Here is a 17,523-nt window from a genome sequence, read left to right on the forward strand (position 1 = left end):
CCATAAGTTAAATTTTAACACCCATATTTCCACCACGGTCGCAAAGGCCATGAGTGTCCTGGGTTTCATTAAAAGATTTTCAAAAGAATTTGATGACCCCTATACAACTAAAGTTCTTTTTACTTCGCTTGTCCGTCCTATTTTAGAGTATGGATCTTGCATTTGGTCACCTCAATATGAGTCGCACCAGATTAGACTTGAATCCGTTCAAAAGCAGTTCTTGCTATTTGCTCTTCGTGGCTTAAGCTGGGATCGCAATGTCAATTTGCCTTTGTATTCTAGTAGACTTCTCTTGATTAACCTTCCATCCCTAACTAACCGTAGAATTATGCTTGGTGTCATTTTTATGCACAAGCTCCTAATTGGTGATATCGACTCGCCTGAGTTATTAGCTCAGGTGAATCTGTCGGTACCATGTAGACGGAGTAGACATCCTTTGATACCTTTATCCCTTAGTCGTTGTTCTTCTAACTATGCTATGCATGAACCTTTTAGGGTCCTCTGCTCTGATTACAACCTTCTATTCCCTGTAATCGGCTCAGAGTTTTCTATTAATATGCTTAAAACATCTATCCTATCCCATTTAGTTAATAGATAGCTGTAGTATTATTTGTTTGTCTGTTTTTTCTATTGTGTATTTGTCCACGCGATTCTTGCCGTGCGTTATACGGGTGCACCCCTCGGTCGGTCGGATAGGAGGTGGGCAGTTATCTGCTTGGGCTCGCGCGTAACAGGCTATGTCCTGGTGTCGTAGGGGCCACTTGAACGTACTGCGCATAGTATCGTCAACGTTCGCTAAAGAAGAATAATTACTAGTTTTTAACAGAAAAATTTTGTTTTTCTCTATTTTCTGTAAATCTTGGTGTAGCCTCTCTTCTTGCTCGTCGTTGGTTTCGCCGAAGTTGTTAGGGAGATTCAGGTGGGAATGTGGGAATCCACGAAAATGGATTTTTAGCGACATTTGAACTCCCATTTTTCGGTAATTCTTCAAAAGTCCTCCCATGATGTGCCTGTATGCAGCTGATTCTGTAGCCGATAAACGTTTTGTGAAATTTTTGTCGTCGATCAATTTTCTTATATCTGGTCCAACAAAAACAATCAATCCCTTGATCTTCGCATATTAAGTTTTGGGAAGCAGCTTAATGAAATACTGGAGAGCTGGCTCATCTCGCTTGAGCGCCTTAACAAAGTTTTTGATGATTTGGGTTGACTAGAGGTGGGGCAGACGTGGAGTAAACTGATGACGAGCGGGCCAAACTTTTTGGTAAAAAAATTTTTTTCATTATATAAATATCAAATGATTCTCGTCAATCAAAAATTTACTGTCACTGCTTTTTATTATTATAGAATCTGAACTTTCTAGAGTGCATTTTGATAACCTAATTTTCGATAACAAACCAAAGCAACAATTTTGTTCGTTCCTTGTTCTGATTTATTTCATTTGTTTTTGTTTCAAATCCCATTTCGGAATTGATAATTTATCGGTAGGCACTAATTAAGAATTTTTGTTATGTATTTATATATTTTATTAATCGCAAACCACAGTTTAGTTGTTTGGCTGACATTGTCGGCCAGCCTAGTTTTCCCTATGGCCAAAAGTGCTGATTTTGTATGATCATGTTCAATGCTTAATATAATTGTCCTACGCTCTTATTTATAATAACAAATGCGTTTATGTATTATTAAAAAATTTTGTTCACAATCTTTTTCCAATCATATTTCAGTATCTCGCTTAACGAAGCACCCTAGCGCCACCACCAGCCAACGGCCAACTCCGTCCTTATGTAAAAACGTTTATGTTCATAACTTGGCTATTTCAGTCCGATTTTGATCAAATTTGGTATTTTTCTGAATATTAGTAATTAGTAGTATTAGAAATAGTCGGTTAAGTTATGCCAATAAACGTTTGTTGAAAGGGCGTCATAAGGGCGAAGATGGTCAATGTCTGGTGGCGGCGCTAGGGTGCTTCTGGGCTTGTAAGAGTAAATTTTAAACATACACTGAAGAGGATTTCAGCACCGCAAACTAAAACACGATCTTCATCTCTTGGATTTAAAATATGAACTGATTTTATTAACAAACGTCTTGTGTATATAAATGAATTCTTAGACTCTAAGAGGCGACAATTGTTCTTAAAAATGTGTATTCTAATGTTTATATTCATGCACAGCGTTGGCGACTTGATATTGCGCCGTTGTTATAATCTTAAGTGCTTTTCCACAGAGTGTGGAAGCATGTTTTGTTTGGTTTTTGAGCCATACTTGATATATGAATCTGTATGACCAATTTTTGTTTTATGTTTTGTATATTTCGTTGGTCCATCTGGTTTGGTGAAGCCATTTCAGATGAACACGATGTTTATTCTTAAACATACACACATAAATCCTCTTTAAATTCTCTTTAAGTTTTCATTTTCTAAGACCATCCAAATGACCTCTGGAGTACCTCAGGGTAGTCATTTGGGTTCATTGCTATTCACTCTTTTTATAAATGATCTTCCATTGGTAGTGAAACATTCTCGTGTGCTTATGTACACGGATTATGTTAATCTTTACCTCAGTTTTAAAGACATATCGTCTTCTTGTCTGCTTCAATCGGATCTTAATGATCTTCAGAGTTGGTGTGAAACCAACCTATAAAACCTTAACGGCTCTAAGTGTAAAGTTATGTCTTTTTATAGATGCACTCCATACTTAGCAACTTATTATCTTATCGACACTCCCTTAGAGCGGTAAGATATTATTAACGACTTAGGTGTTCTTATGGACCATAAATTAACTTTTAATCCTCATATTTCTGCTACTCTCTCGTAATTTAACTGCCGCCGTGTACAGACGTGTTTTTTAATGCACTCCGCAAAAATTGAGTGTAAAAAAAAGACCGCGTTTGCAAAAATTTGTGTAAGGCTCTCAGTCGCCCCAGAGACGCCTAGTTACAATCATATTGCTATTAGATTGCTCTAATAGCAATAAATACTAAGTTGCAACAACAAAGTGCGTAATTTTTACATAAGCCATGTCCACCAATTCGGGCCCAAGCTCTCTCGATCCCCAACTTTGTTGTTGTAACAGCTACAAGAACTAATTGTACAACAACAACGTGAGCGTCGACTCTCGGTCCAACGCAACAACGCGTACTTTTCGGTGGTGTCGCCGACCCCACTGAATGCTAACGTAAGCAATAACACCGAAAGTGCCAGCCACTCAGCAATCAAAAGCAACTTACCGTGGAGAGAGCAGTGTGCTTCTCCATCAATAACGATAACTGGGTCACCGATTGCACCGACCAGCACCGTCAGCTCGTTGACAGCAACTACTGCAGCGTCTGCCGAAGTATTGACCTGCCTCAAGCCGTCAACGACAAGTCGCCCTGAGTCAGCCACAATAGTAAACCCAACGACTTCTGTCCAAACTGGAATGGATAGATATATTAAAATAACTAAGCGGAAGCTAAGCCCGCAAAAGAAAAAAAGTGGCAACACGCCGAAAATAACCAAACCAAATGAACGAGTAGCACCCCTTAGCGGGAATCGTTTTAAAATTCTTGCCGATCAGCAAGATGATCAAGCCGGCGCTGTAGATAAAGTTAAATCGGCTAGACCACCCCCCTTATACATCCGTGGAGCCAACTGCAGCGCCCTGATTTCGAAGCTAGTAGAAACAGTAGGGGCAAATAACTTTGTTGTAACCCCTCTCAATAGGGGTAACATTAAAGAAATTAAATGTCAAACCCAAACTGAGGACAATTTCCGCATCATTGAAAAGTACCTCCGTAATGCTAACATCAACTTCTATACCTACCAACTAAAAAGCAGTAAAGGGCTCCAGGTTGTGTTGAAGGGGATTGAGCCATCGGTCCCTACTCAAGAAATAGCAGACGCGTTGGTCGAAAAAGGGTTTGCGGTCAAATCCGTTGTCAACATCATCAACAGGAACAAAGTCGCACAGCCGCTCTTTAAAATCGAGCTCCAACCAGATGCAAAGCGGTCGAAGCCAAATGAAGTGCACCCAATCTACAACCTACAGCTCCTATTGCACAGAAGAATCACCGTAGAGGAGCCCCATAAGAGACACCAACCACCGCACTTGACTTGATTGATTTCGCAGTAACCAAGAGGATTCCACGTAATCGGATCACTGCGGATACACTGCTAGATTTAAATTCCGATCACTCTCCAGTATTATTCACACTATTAACAAGACCTCAAGTACTTGATCGCCCATATAGGCTTACAAACAACAAAACAAATTGGCTTAAATTTAAAATGTACATGAGTGCCCACATTGACTGTTCGCCGAAACTGGATGCTGCAGAGGACATTGATATGTGCGTCTCTGCACTTGAGTCTATGATGGCAGCTGCAGCAAAAGTATCTACTCCACCTGCCTCTTCTTACACTAAACCTGTTGACAGGCCTACGAACCGGCGGATAGAACAATTAGTAACGGAAAAACGACGTCTAAGAAGAGAATGGCAGATTACTCGCTCACCAGCAGCAAAACTTCGCCTAAGGCATGCTAATCGCAACCTCTCCAAGGCGTTAAGGCTCAAAGAAAATACATAGAAAAGCTCAGCCCAACCAGCACTAAACATCCTCTGTGGAAAGCCCACCCAACTTTAAGCGCTCCTGCAGAGACAATTTCACCGATAAGGAGTCCAACCGGTGGATGGGCCCGCAGTGACGAAGAGAGGACATCCGTATTTGCCACACATCTTAAAATGGTTTTCCAGCCAAATCCAACATCAAACTCATCTGTACTTCCCCCCTTCGAGCACACTAACGGATAGTGAGTACTCGGAACTCCAATCGGACGAGATCACTGCAGTTATTAAAAACCACATAAAGCCAAAAAAAGCCCCTGGCCATGACCTAATCACACCGAAAATGATCCTGGAACTCCCTATCATTGCCATACAATACATCTGCAAACTGTTCAACGCTATAATAAGAATTGGCTACTTCCCAAGAACATGGAAAAGGTCCACTATCATCATGATTCCTAAAGTGGGAAAGGACAAAACCCAGCCATCATCCTATAGGCCAATTAGTTTGCTGCCATGTCTTTCGAAGCTTTTTGAAAAGGTCCTGCAGATCCGACTAAACTCATTTCTGGCATCGGAGAACACAATCCCTTCACACCAGTTCGGCTTCCGCGAAAAACATGGTACAATTGAACAAGTCAATCGCATAACATCCGAAATACGAACAGCATTCGAACTAAAAGAATACTGTGCGGCTGTCTTTCTCGACGTTGCCCAGGCTTTCGATAGAGTTTGGCTGGAGGGTCTGATGTTCAAAATCCGGCAAAAACTGCCACAGTACACCCACAAACTCATGGAATCTTACCTTTACAATAGGCAATTCGCTGTAAGATGTAATGGCTCCGTCTCTGCTGATTTTGAAATCAAAGCTGGTGTACCGCAAGGCAGTGTACTCGGCCCATTGCTCTACCTACTGTACACTGCAGACTTACCAACGAGTTTAGGACTTACAACGTCCACTTTTGCCGATGACACGGCAATCCTCAGCAGATCCAAATGCCCAATACAAGCCTCTGCAAAATTAGAGGAACACCTCAAGGTGGTAGAGGAATGGCTAGCAACCTGGCGTATCCGGGTCAACGAGCAGAAATGCAAACATGTTACATTTACGCTTAACAGAAGAAACTGTCCAGCTCTAATGCTAAACAACGTACCAGTTCCTCAAGCCGAGGATGTCACTTACCTTGGCATCCACCTAGACAGAAGACTAACTTGGCGCAAGCACATCGAGGCAAAAAAGTCACAGCTTAAACTGAAAGCAAGTAGCCTACATTGGATCATCAATGCTCGGTCCCCTCTACGTCTGGAATATAAAGTCCTCCTATACAACTCCGTACTGAAACCCATCTGGACTTACGGAGCCGTACTATGGGGGAAGGCAAGTACCAGCAATGTCGATATTATACAAAGAGCGCAGTCAAAAATTTTAAGATCAATCACGGGGGCCCCGTGGTACATACGGAACGACAACATTCAAAATGATTTAAATATACCTAGCGTAAAATCTGAAATAGGTAGTCAGCAACTAAAGTATTCTGCGAAACTGGATGCACACCCAAATGTTCTTGCCAATTCCCTTACGCGAACTAATAATAGAACTCGTCTTAAAAGAAATGACAGACCAACCCAATAACAAGTGATTCGGGCCGCCTGCAATATCCCCAGGATTTATATTAAGTACTAGATTAAGAAAAATATCTCAAACTTGTTGTTAGGCTCTAATTTAAGAGTAGATTCAACAAATATATATTAAACGTTAAAAAAAAAAAAAAAAAATATTTCTGCTACAGTTAGTAAAGCTATGAATGTTCTTGGGTTTGTGAAACGATAGTCAAAAGAGTTTGACGATCCGTACACAACCAAAATTCCGTATACTTCTTTAATCCGTCCTATCTTAGAGTACGGATCTTGCATATGGTCACCTCAGTATGAGACGCACCAAAGTACAATTGAATCTGTTCAAAAGCAATTTCTGCTTTTTGTTCTTCGCGGTCTAATTTGGGATCGCAATGTCAATTTGCCATTATACTCCAGTAGGCTTCTTTTAATCAATATATCTTCTTTAATTAATCGTAGAGTAATGCTTGGTGCTATCTTTATTCATAAACTTTTAATAGGTGAAATAGACTCTCGTGAGCTATTGAACCAGTTAAACCTATCTGTACCCCGTAGACCTACTAGAAATTTTATTCCTCTATCCTTAAAACACTGTAGTTCTAACTATTCTTTGCATGAACCTTTTCGAGTCCTATGTTCTGATTACAATCTTCTGTTTCCCGTAATCAGATGAGATGTCTCTCTTTCCTTGTGAAAACTTCTATTTTAGCACATTTAGCTCGTAATTAGCTGTAGTTAATCATATTTTTAATTGTTTGTCCGTTTTATTTCTATTTGTCCACGCGATCGTGCCGTCCGATATGCGGCTGCGCCCCAGGGTCGGTCTGGCGGGAGGTGGTCAGCGCTCTGCTTGGGCTCGCACTAAACAGGCCATGTCCTGGTGTCGTTGAACTGGCCACTTGAACGTACTTCGTATTGTACGCGAGTTATGCCATTAGCAACACTTCCCATAACAGCCGACCCAAGAGGTCTACACTCCACATTAATGTAAACATAAACAATACCATTCCATTAAACATAGAGTGTCACAAGATAAGTGACAGTTTCCCTAAACATAGAGTGTCACAAGATAAGTGACAGTTTCCCTAAACATAGAGTGTCACAAGAAAAGTGACCAGAAGAAAACATTATAAACACTTAGATGTAAGCCAAACCAGAATATGATTTGATTCAATAAAGCAGTCTTGATTTAACACTCAACCAGAACAGACTCAATCTTGATTGGCGCAGTCGGTACTCGAGTTCACAGCTAAAATATTGTGGAAACTTTGAACGCAATCAAAGATAACGAAACAATATAATACTGTGGAAAACAAAACATTTAGTGACAAAATAAAATATATATATTGTGGAAACTTTGGAGAAAATCTAAGCCAACGAAACAATATAATATTATAAAAACATTTTGTGACAAATAACGAAACAATATAATATTGTAAAAACACTTTGTGCAAACAAACAGAATTATTGTGGAAACTTAAAAAAAAAAAAAAAAAAAAAAAGTTAACGAAACAATAAAACATACACCATTAAAATGGCACAAATTAACGAAATACAACAATGCATTCAAATGCTAACATCAATAATAATATCCAATCAAGAGATGCATTCTAATCCAACAACAAGGGAGAGAAACAGCATCGAGAAGGAAACAAGGTACTTGCCGGTGTTCACTGGACAGGAGGGAACGTTACATGGTTTCATTTCGGCAGTCAACCAAATCATGGAGGAGTATGATGATAACGACTAGGTCTTCACTGTTATATTCAACACCAAAATTCAAGGTCAGGCTAGAACTATGCTTAATATTAACCCCCCTACATCTTGGGCTGATTGCAAAACTCGTCTTCGACGTCATTATCGCCCAAGAACGGATCAAATGGGTCTAACCAGAAAATCTTGTGGTCCAATGCCCATTGCCTTAATGAATAAAACAACATTAACAGATATAAGAATTGAACTTGCAAATTATATTGGTCTGAATTATGGAAATTTAAATAAAAAACTATTATTAGCCAAAAATGACAATGACCATAGTACATATAACAAACAGACAACTAATAAAAATACAAACCAAAATACTGAACAGAGTCAAAAGGTAAAACAGTCTCAAAATCCCAATAGACAACAGAGTCAAAATACGAGACAGTATTAAAATGACAACAGAGTCAGAACATAAGACAAAATCAAAATTATCAGCAACCACCAGCAGAAGCAATGAGTGTAGATAATACAAATGAGGAAGTAGTAAACAGCACAGATAATCAAGAGTTTTTTACCAACTAGCCTTGGATGAAAAAAAATTTTTATAAAAGGAACAATAGAGGAAGATACTTATATTATTTTAGTAGATACAGGATCAACCATAAGCATTTTAAACACAATTAATGTACATAATTCCAAATACAAAATAATTGAAAAATATTCAAAAACCATACATACGATAAAGGGAAAAATAGAAAGTGACAGTTACTTAGTGAAAACAAAAGTGCCAAGGGAGTTTAAATATATAAATTATGCAAGAACAAAATGGGTGGCTATGCCCCTGGAAAAATCATATGATTTTCTATTGGGCATGGACTTCATTCAAAGGAATTTTGCAAATATTGATTTTCAAAACAAAATTATTAAACTTAACAATGGGGTCGAAATTCCATTCCTTTCCAAACAATCAGGAAATCTTTGCGTAATGGAAGTAAGTGAAATTGATGATCTTAAGTTAAAAGAACTCAATACTGAGGAAGAACAAATAATAAGAAATCTTTCAAAAAGTACGAAAAGTTATGTTTCAAAGAAGGGGATCACTTAACCAATACTAACACTATAGTTCATAGCATAAAAACTACTACAGACCAACCTATTAATTCAAAACTCTATCGGGTCTCCCCAAAATATGAAGAAGAAATAAAGAAACAAATAATTTATATGGAAAACAATGGAATTATAAGAAAAATCAAAAGCAAATATAGTTCTCCAATATGTGTCACACCTAAAAAAAGAGATAGCTCTGGAATTCAAAAGTATCGTATTTGTGTAGACTATATGCGTTTAAACCAAGTAACCGTTCCAGATAAGTACCCAATACCTATCATGGACGCTGTATTAGACAAACTCGGTAAAGCCCAATATTTTACTACATTAGATTTAGCAAAAGGCTATCACCAAATTTTAATGGCAGAAGAAGATATAGAGAAAACAGCATTCATTTCACCAATGGGTTTATATGAATATGTTAGAATGCCTTTTGGGTTAAAAAATGCCCCAGCCACATTTCAACGTTTAATGAATGAAATACTGAGGGATTATATAAACAAAAGTTGTGTTGTATACATGGACGATATTTTGATATTTTCAACAACACTTGAGGAACATAAGATTGCTTTAGAAAACATTTTCAAAATACTTAGAAATCATAACTTAAAAATTCAACCAGACAAATGTTCCTTCATGAAACAATATACTGAATATTTAGGACACATTCTCACAAAGCAAGGGATTAAACCCAATCCACATAAAATAGAAGCAATAAAAGCAATGCAGCTACCTAAAACAGAAAAGCAATTGAAAGGATTTCTTGGTATGACAGGATTTTACAGAAAATTTATTAAGGACTATTCCAAAATAGCTTACCCAATGATCAGATATTTACAAAAAGGCACACAAATTAATACAAATGACCCACAGTTTATAGATGCCTTTGAAAACCTTAAAACACTTATAAGCTCACATCCAATCTTAAAATATCCAGAGTTTGATAAACCATTTACCATTACAACAGATGCCAGTGACTTCGCAATAGGTGCAGTATTGTCTCAACAAGGGCAACCAGTTGCATTCGTTTCAAGAACTCTAAATAAACAAAAAAAACTACAGTACAATTGATAAAGAATTTTTATCCATTATATGTACATGCAGTAAACTATTTTAGACACTATTTGATAGGTAATAAATTCCAAATTATAACAGATCATGCTCCGATAAAATATCTAAACTCTAAATACAAAGGGAAAGAAATGAACAGCTGAACTAATAAACAAGGACAAATGAGTCAAACTTTAAACTATCAGATACACAGCATTCAGCAGAGGAAGGAGGATTTACAAATTTCTATATAAAAGACGATATTGTAAACAAATATAAAACTCAGATAATAGTAACACTTATACAACAACGGACAATATTAATATTTAGCATGGTAGAAAAATAATAGAAGTAAGCCCAGCAGAAACAGAAATTGAAATCGAAATCAAAATGCAAAATAATATAAATAAAGGAACAGTAGGAATTTTTTCAGAAGTTCCAGACTCAGAATATTATAAGATACAATGTATCTTAACGAACATTTTTTCACACTGTAATAATATAAAATTTTTTAAATGTACTAAGAGAGCTGAGGAAATTTCAAGCGAGGAAGAGTTACACAAACAAATAGCTATTTACCACACCAAAGATTCATTACATAGCGGAATAAATGAAGCTTTTAATTCGTTAAAGAACAAAATATATTTTCCAAAGCTAAGAGACCATATTCAGTTGATAATTTCAAATTGTAAAAAATGTAAGGAAATTAAATATGACAGAAAACCAATCAAACCTAAGTTTCAATTCACAGAAACACCGGATGTTAAAAATCAAATTATACATTTAGACATATTTCATATAAAACACAAATCGTTTGTTAATATAACAGATAGAAACTGGAAAACTAAAATGGAAATTATGATTGAAATAAAATAATAATGGATAATGAATTTCGATCAGAACAGATAAAACAATACTTAAACCAAGAACAAATAGAAATCCATTATACAAAGCCAAATTCACATACAGGAAATGCAGACATAGAAAGCCTACATTCTACTCTCATTGAAATAATAGCAGGAATAGATGATGATTTATCAATTTCATCCAAAATGCAATTAGCAATAACAGCTTATAATAACCGTTATCACTCTACAATAAAATGTACACCAAATTATGCAAAAAACATAGAAGATGAGGAAAAACTAAAAAACACTATTATCAAGCACAAAGAAAAAATTTTAAGCAAACAAAATAATACAAGAGAAGATTATGAGGAGGAAAGACACGAAGGACCAATTAAAAACTATAAACGAGTTAGGCATAAGGATGAACCTTATTTTAGAATTACAACATTAAATAATATTCATCCATGTAATATAAAAAAGACCGTCAAAGCAGGAAAAATTAATTTCTAACAAAATACAGATTGACATCCTTGAAACAAAAATTTTTTTTTCTCTTATCCTCAGATTTTCATAATTTTTTACGTTATAATGTGTGTTCAAGGCAGATTACAAATTGAACCAATTCAATCAAATGCAGGATATGCACCTATACAAACTTATTCCACGGAAATAGTTAATGAAACAGTAATTATACTACACATTATTAATATCGACCCTTTAAGTAATATAATAAATCAAATGGAGACAAACATTAAAAATTTTAACATCACAGGAAAAAAGGAGCTATTAGCCGAAATAAATCTAATTAGAGTTAAAATAAAATCCATAGCCCCAAAGAACAGAATAAAAAGAGGAATGTTAAATAGTGTAGGAACAACATACAAATGGCTTTTTGGAATTATGGACGATGAAGATAGAATAGATATTTTAGATCACCTTAACAATATTGACCAAAACAACCATAATATTATACAAGACATGAACCAACCAATTGTTATAAATACACATTTTAATAAAACAATACACAACTTAGCAGAAACAATTAAACAAGACAGAACAATAATCAAGGACATACTTACAAGCATGGACAATCAAAATCAAGAAATAGAAATGAAAATACTTCATAATGACCAAATGGGGAAATTAAAAAATATAGAATTCAAAATAAATTATATTCAGGAAAACATAGCATCAGAAAAAATAATATAATCGTACCAGAAATTTTATCAGAAGAGGAAATAAATAAATTAATCCGTACTAATCCGTATGGGCATTTTAAAATATAAGAATAATTGCATCATAATCGCAATTAAAATCCCAAAATCATTTATAACCATAGATGTTAAGTTAATTATTCCTATACCAAATATAGATTATATACAAATAGACCAAGAAAATCAGTTAATTGTAGAAATAAATAATAAAACATTTACATATGAACCCAACAAAATTTTGAAAGAATTAAAATTAAGTAAAAGTTGTACCATTAATAACAATTGCAAATTTATATTCAACAATATAACGAGTATCGAAGAAATTGACGATGATACAATTATAATCAAAAATGCCAAGAATACAAAAATATATCAAAATTGCGATAAAAGAAATATTATACTTAAGGGAAGTAAATTAATTCAATTCGGTAACTGTAAAATTCAAATTCTAAATGAAATATTTTTTAACGAAAAAACAGAATTTCACGAAAATTTTTTTTATCCAACAGAACTATTGAATCAAACCTATAAAAACACAATTAACTTTGATCATGTAACAATAGATAATTTTGACAATTTAAAAGAAATCACAGAACTTAAATACGAAAAGAAAATGACAAATTGAATATTTTTAACACTTTTTATTATTATTATTATTATATGTTTATCCATTTATATATGTACATATATACTGTAAAAAGAAAAATATAAACATTAATGTAAACAGAATTCAGGAGAATTCATACTCTCAGAGGGGAGGAGTTATGCCATTAGCAACACTTCCCATAACAGCCGCACATTAATGTAAACATAAACAATACCATTCCATTAAACATAGAGTGTCACAAGATAAGTGACAGTTTCCCTAAACATAGAGTGTCACAAGATAAGTGACAGTTTCCCTAAACATAGAGTGTCACAAGAAAAGTGACCAGAAGAAAACATTATAAACACTTAGATGTAAGCCAAACCAGAATATGATTTGATTCAATAAAGCAGTCTTGATTTAACACTCAACCAGAACAGACTCAATCTTAATTCGCGTCAACGTCCAGACAACCATAATATTTATAAATTTAAAATATTTAAGAAGACCTACTTCGTTTAAATTTTAATTAAAAATGAGTTGTTCTTATTTTGATTTCAGTTTTGCCATTGGCGTTGCGAATACTGGTGCTACAGCAATAGCGGAAATTCAATTTGCTGACTATATATTTCCCAGCTTTGATCAAATTATTAATGAAGCCGCTAAATATAGATACAGAAGCGGTGGCCTGTTTGACTGCGGATCTCTAACATTTCGAGTACCGTGTGGTGCGGTTGGACATGGGGCGTTGTATCATTCTCAAAGCCCTGAAGCATATTTTGCCCACACTCCTGGTCTTCGTGTAGTCGTATGTTGTATTTCTAGTTATTGTGATATGTGTATTTACGTATATTTGATGTTGTTTTTTTACCCTTGCAGAGGGTACTATAAAATTAGTCAGATGTTTGTAACGCATAGAAGACGTTTTCGACCCCATAAAGTATATACAAATATTCTTGATCAGCATGAGAAGCTGACTCGATATATCCATATCCGTCTGTCCGTCCGTCCGTCGATGCGTATGCGTTTTACTCAGCCATCTTAAGAGCTATTGGGGTGATATTAGAGCTACTTATAACCCGGGTAAGATAAAGTAGCAGCAGCCTACTACGTCATTGCCCGAATCAACAGAACACACGCATACACATACAGACGCAACGCTGTGTTTGTTTGAGTTACTGAAGTTACAGACCTACAGGTTTGGAACGTGTGTGGTCAATGACTCCAAGGGTATATAAACTTCGGCATAGCCGAAGTTATCTTCTTTGATATTTTTTCACTTAAATGAATTTTCTCTTCTAGATTCCACGGGGACCGATAAAGGCAAAGGGACTTTTACTTGCATGTATAAAAGATCATAATCCGTGCATTGTGTTCGAACCAAAAACTTTATACCGTGCTGCGGTGGAAGAAGTACCAACTGACTTTTATATTTCAGAGCTAGGAAAAGCAGACATTTTGCGGAAAGGAAACGACTTGACTTTGGTCGGATGGGGTACCCAAGTTCACGTTTTATTGGAAGTAGGTTTTTTTTTTTTTTTTGGGAATACAGATATTTGTAAAGGACTTATTTAATATATTGTTTGCAGGTTGCTGATTTATCGAAAAAACATCTTGGTGTTGATTGTGAGGTTATCGACTTGGTATCAATTTTACCATGGGATAAAAATACAATATGCAATGTAAGTGACATAATATTACAGTCCGTTGCCATATTATTACACTCATGCTGCAAATCTACTTTTACTTTACATTTCTTGTTGTTATTATGAACTTTTTGTAGATATGTTGGTAGAACATGTGTTTTTGTGAATATCGCGGGAACTTTTATCGTTTTGGGAAAACTTATCATGCTGGTCACGAAAAAAAATGTAATCTAAAAAACATAGTTTCAGTTTCACAGTACAATTCATCAATTTAACGTGTTTCAATGGCGATTTAATAGAATTAATTTTCATGTAAATTTCCAATTTTCTATGTGACTTTATAATAAATTTTGATGTTTCATCATTGCTTTGTTAATGTCAACTGACGTCTTATAAGCCATGAAAAATTAATTTTTAAGCATGAATCTAAGAATATGTCGAGGGACTGTATGTGTACATCGTGAACTTTTAAAAGTTTTTTCTGTTGTTTTTTTTAGTCCGTTAAGAAAACAGGACGTGTGATTGTTGCACATGAGGCTCCATATACTCAAGGGTTTGGTTCAGAACTAGCAGCCTGCATTCAGGAAAGATGTTTTCTACAACTTGAAGCACCTGTCAAAAGAGTCACTGGATGGGATACACCATTTCCCCACGTGTTTGAACCGTTTTATTTGCCCGATAAGCACCGTTGCTTAGCAGCCGTGAGAGAAATTTTAAACTACTGATGAACCATATAAAAACTTAAAGGAAACGGATGCATTTATTAATATATATTATAATGTATTTATTTACCCTACGTATTTATATTTACGCATTTGTGTTTACATTGTTGCTTAGATAAATTGTAAATGATTACCACAAAAAAATAATTCGAATTATTATTAATTTTTTTTATCTGCCAACTGCATCCTTGCGTCATAGAATTCTGGCTGCCATCGAATTTAGTAACATAGGTACCTCTCGTTGATCATTTACACCTTGTATATTAATGTTTATGTTTGTAGCCGTGTATTATTTGTACATCATCGATTTTGTATGACGTTCTTATCGGCATTAAACTATCGAGCATAAAAGTTTTTGCTGTGAACAATGCCAAGAAAATGCAAAGCGGCTAATTTAAGCGGTAATACAAGTGCATATGTCTAAAAGATCGGTAAATTAAAGACATAGAAGAACTTATGAACAAATCCAGCAACAAAATACTAATTTACATGTAAGAATGGCGCAATTGCATCAACGAAGAGTCAGAAGATAGATGAGCTGAACGCAAAAAAGATATAAGATTACAACGACGACAGTCGAACAGTTTCACAGTCAAAAAACGCTGAACAAATAATCAAGAACCAAGAAAATGAGTTATTCCTGCCTCTAGTATTCCAGCATGGTATATGGCATTTGCGATGTCTATCAACAAATCCAATGGCCAACCGATGTATGTTTATTTGTGGCTTAGATTTAACAACACCATGTTTTTCACACTAACAATTATACGTCCCATGCTCTCGAGTAGGTTCGGTTTATTTGTGTTAGATAAAAATGAGCTAAAAAAATTATTGTTCACAATATACCATTAAAATATTGATATTGCTTATTCTCTTTACACACTTACAACAAGTTACTTACTTTTTGCCTACACTAGAAATTAATTAGAAATAGTTTATATCAAATTAAACTTTTGACAGTTTTATGTATCTATGTATTATTGACTATGCCAAATTTGATCAAGGTCGGGCGATCGGGCGAATGACTGAGTTACGCACCCAAGGAGGAGCTTCGACAATTCATGCTCAGGTTTTCCAGGTTTCGGTGCCTTTTGGTCCTCGGATCGTTTTCTCACGGTCAGCGTCTTAAGGTTTTTGGTGGCTTGCCGAAGATTGTGATAATGCTGACTGGGCTTAAGGTTTCGTAAGTATTCTGCAGTGGCTTCGTTGCAAAGTTCGAAGCCCTTTTACCTTTTTGCCATACCATCTCAGACGTTTTGTTTTTCTCGTAACTTCTCCACGCCGATGTCCTCTCCACTGCACTATGGTCAGAAAGTCGGATTTTTTGGCATAAAGTCCAATTTTAAAGTTAGAGCCTTGAAATTTGGTACATATGTATGTTTGCTAAATTTTTATAGAATTTCGGATTTTGTTTTTTAATTGGCCCATGTCTTCACCCACCTGTCCACCTTTTTTCTTGCATGTGATTTTCTGTCACTTTTGTAATATTTGTTTCGAGCTTCTGAAGCATTTCCGCCTAAGCATCCAACCGGAACTAAGGATGAGTTCATAATTTGCCAGCCGTGAACTAATATTTTGTGGACAGTATGAGACATTGGGTACCAAGGATATATACTTAAGTACATTGAAAATGTGCTTTTACAAAATTTCTTAAATTTGTCAACATCTACAGAATAGTGAGACGAAATGGTAATCAAAATCACGAAGAAATTGTGTAGAAGGGCTTGATCAAAGTTTGTTACTGATGAAAACAAACGGGTATTAGAGAAGGCAAGAGCCAGAAGACTGGCTGTGTTTCCGTCATTACTATTGCCACTACCGTTTTCCTTGGGCATGTTTATATGGAGACCCATTTGTTTCCATTTCATGTCTTGAATATTCTTTTTTCGAGACATTACTTCCATTTTGTCAGCCTGCTTAATATGCCACTTTCGAATTTCGAGCCTATATGACACATTTAGGACGAATTCAAAAAACGAATCCAGGCATGCAATGGACTCGCGCCGTATTAAAGACTTTTAGGTCTTGGTGCAAAGTTTCCTGAATAAAAATCTGTGGTTTCCAGAAGCTCTGTTGGTTTTACACCACATATTGGGCAGCACTGAGTGGATGTCGTTCCAGTTAAGGTGCTAAGCACCTTGCCATCAATAAGTGTCATTTGCTAGCATATTTAATGACAACTTCTTTGTCCCCCTTTTTATATAAATAATCCTTTAAGGTGGCGATTTAAACATCCAAACTTTTTTTTCGAGTAATATTTTAGCCTGGCTTTCCTTTGCATACTCAATTTTTAAAGGCCGGCAGAACCTAACAGACTGTGGAGCTCTGTTTTTCCAGATGATACGTTGATTTTCATCTTTTAATTCCAATGGTATTTTTGTGGTGACAAAAAGTGAAAGATCAAAGGAAGCAGGTTCATCCGAATGAAACTGTTGCTTATAAATGCTTTGACCCGTTGATCCATTAAAGCCCTAGCTTGTTAGTAAT

At 35.7% G+C, this 17,523-nt stretch overlaps 1 protein-coding gene across 2 annotated transcripts in view; it reads left to right on the plus strand.

Moving 5' to 3' along the window:
• Positions 1–15,177, plus strand: part of BckdhB (Branched chain keto acid dehydrogenase E1 subunit beta) — a 91,644-nt gene extending 76,467 nt beyond the window's left edge. For both annotated transcript variants that reach the window (XM_068294118.1, XM_068294119.1), the window contains exons 4-7: positions 13,230–13,476; positions 13,971–14,189; positions 14,258–14,350; positions 14,812–15,177. In XM_068294118.1, coding sequence (XP_068150219.1) covers positions 13,230–13,476; positions 13,971–14,189; positions 14,258–14,350; positions 14,812–15,039 — 787 coding nt within the window. In that variant the 3' untranslated portion in view covers positions 15,040–15,177. The remainder of the gene's footprint in view (positions 1–13,229; positions 13,477–13,970; positions 14,190–14,257; positions 14,351–14,811) is intronic.
• The last annotated feature ends 2,346 nt before the right edge of the window (positions 15,178–17,523 follow it).

This window comes from Drosophila tropicalis, unplaced genomic scaffold, assembly GCF_018151085.1.
Source record: "Drosophila tropicalis isolate 14030-0801.00 unplaced genomic scaffold, ASM1815108v1 contig_830, whole genome shotgun sequence".
In the NCBI taxonomy this organism is placed as follows: Eukaryota; Metazoa; Arthropoda; class Insecta; order Diptera; family Drosophilidae; genus Drosophila; species Drosophila tropicalis.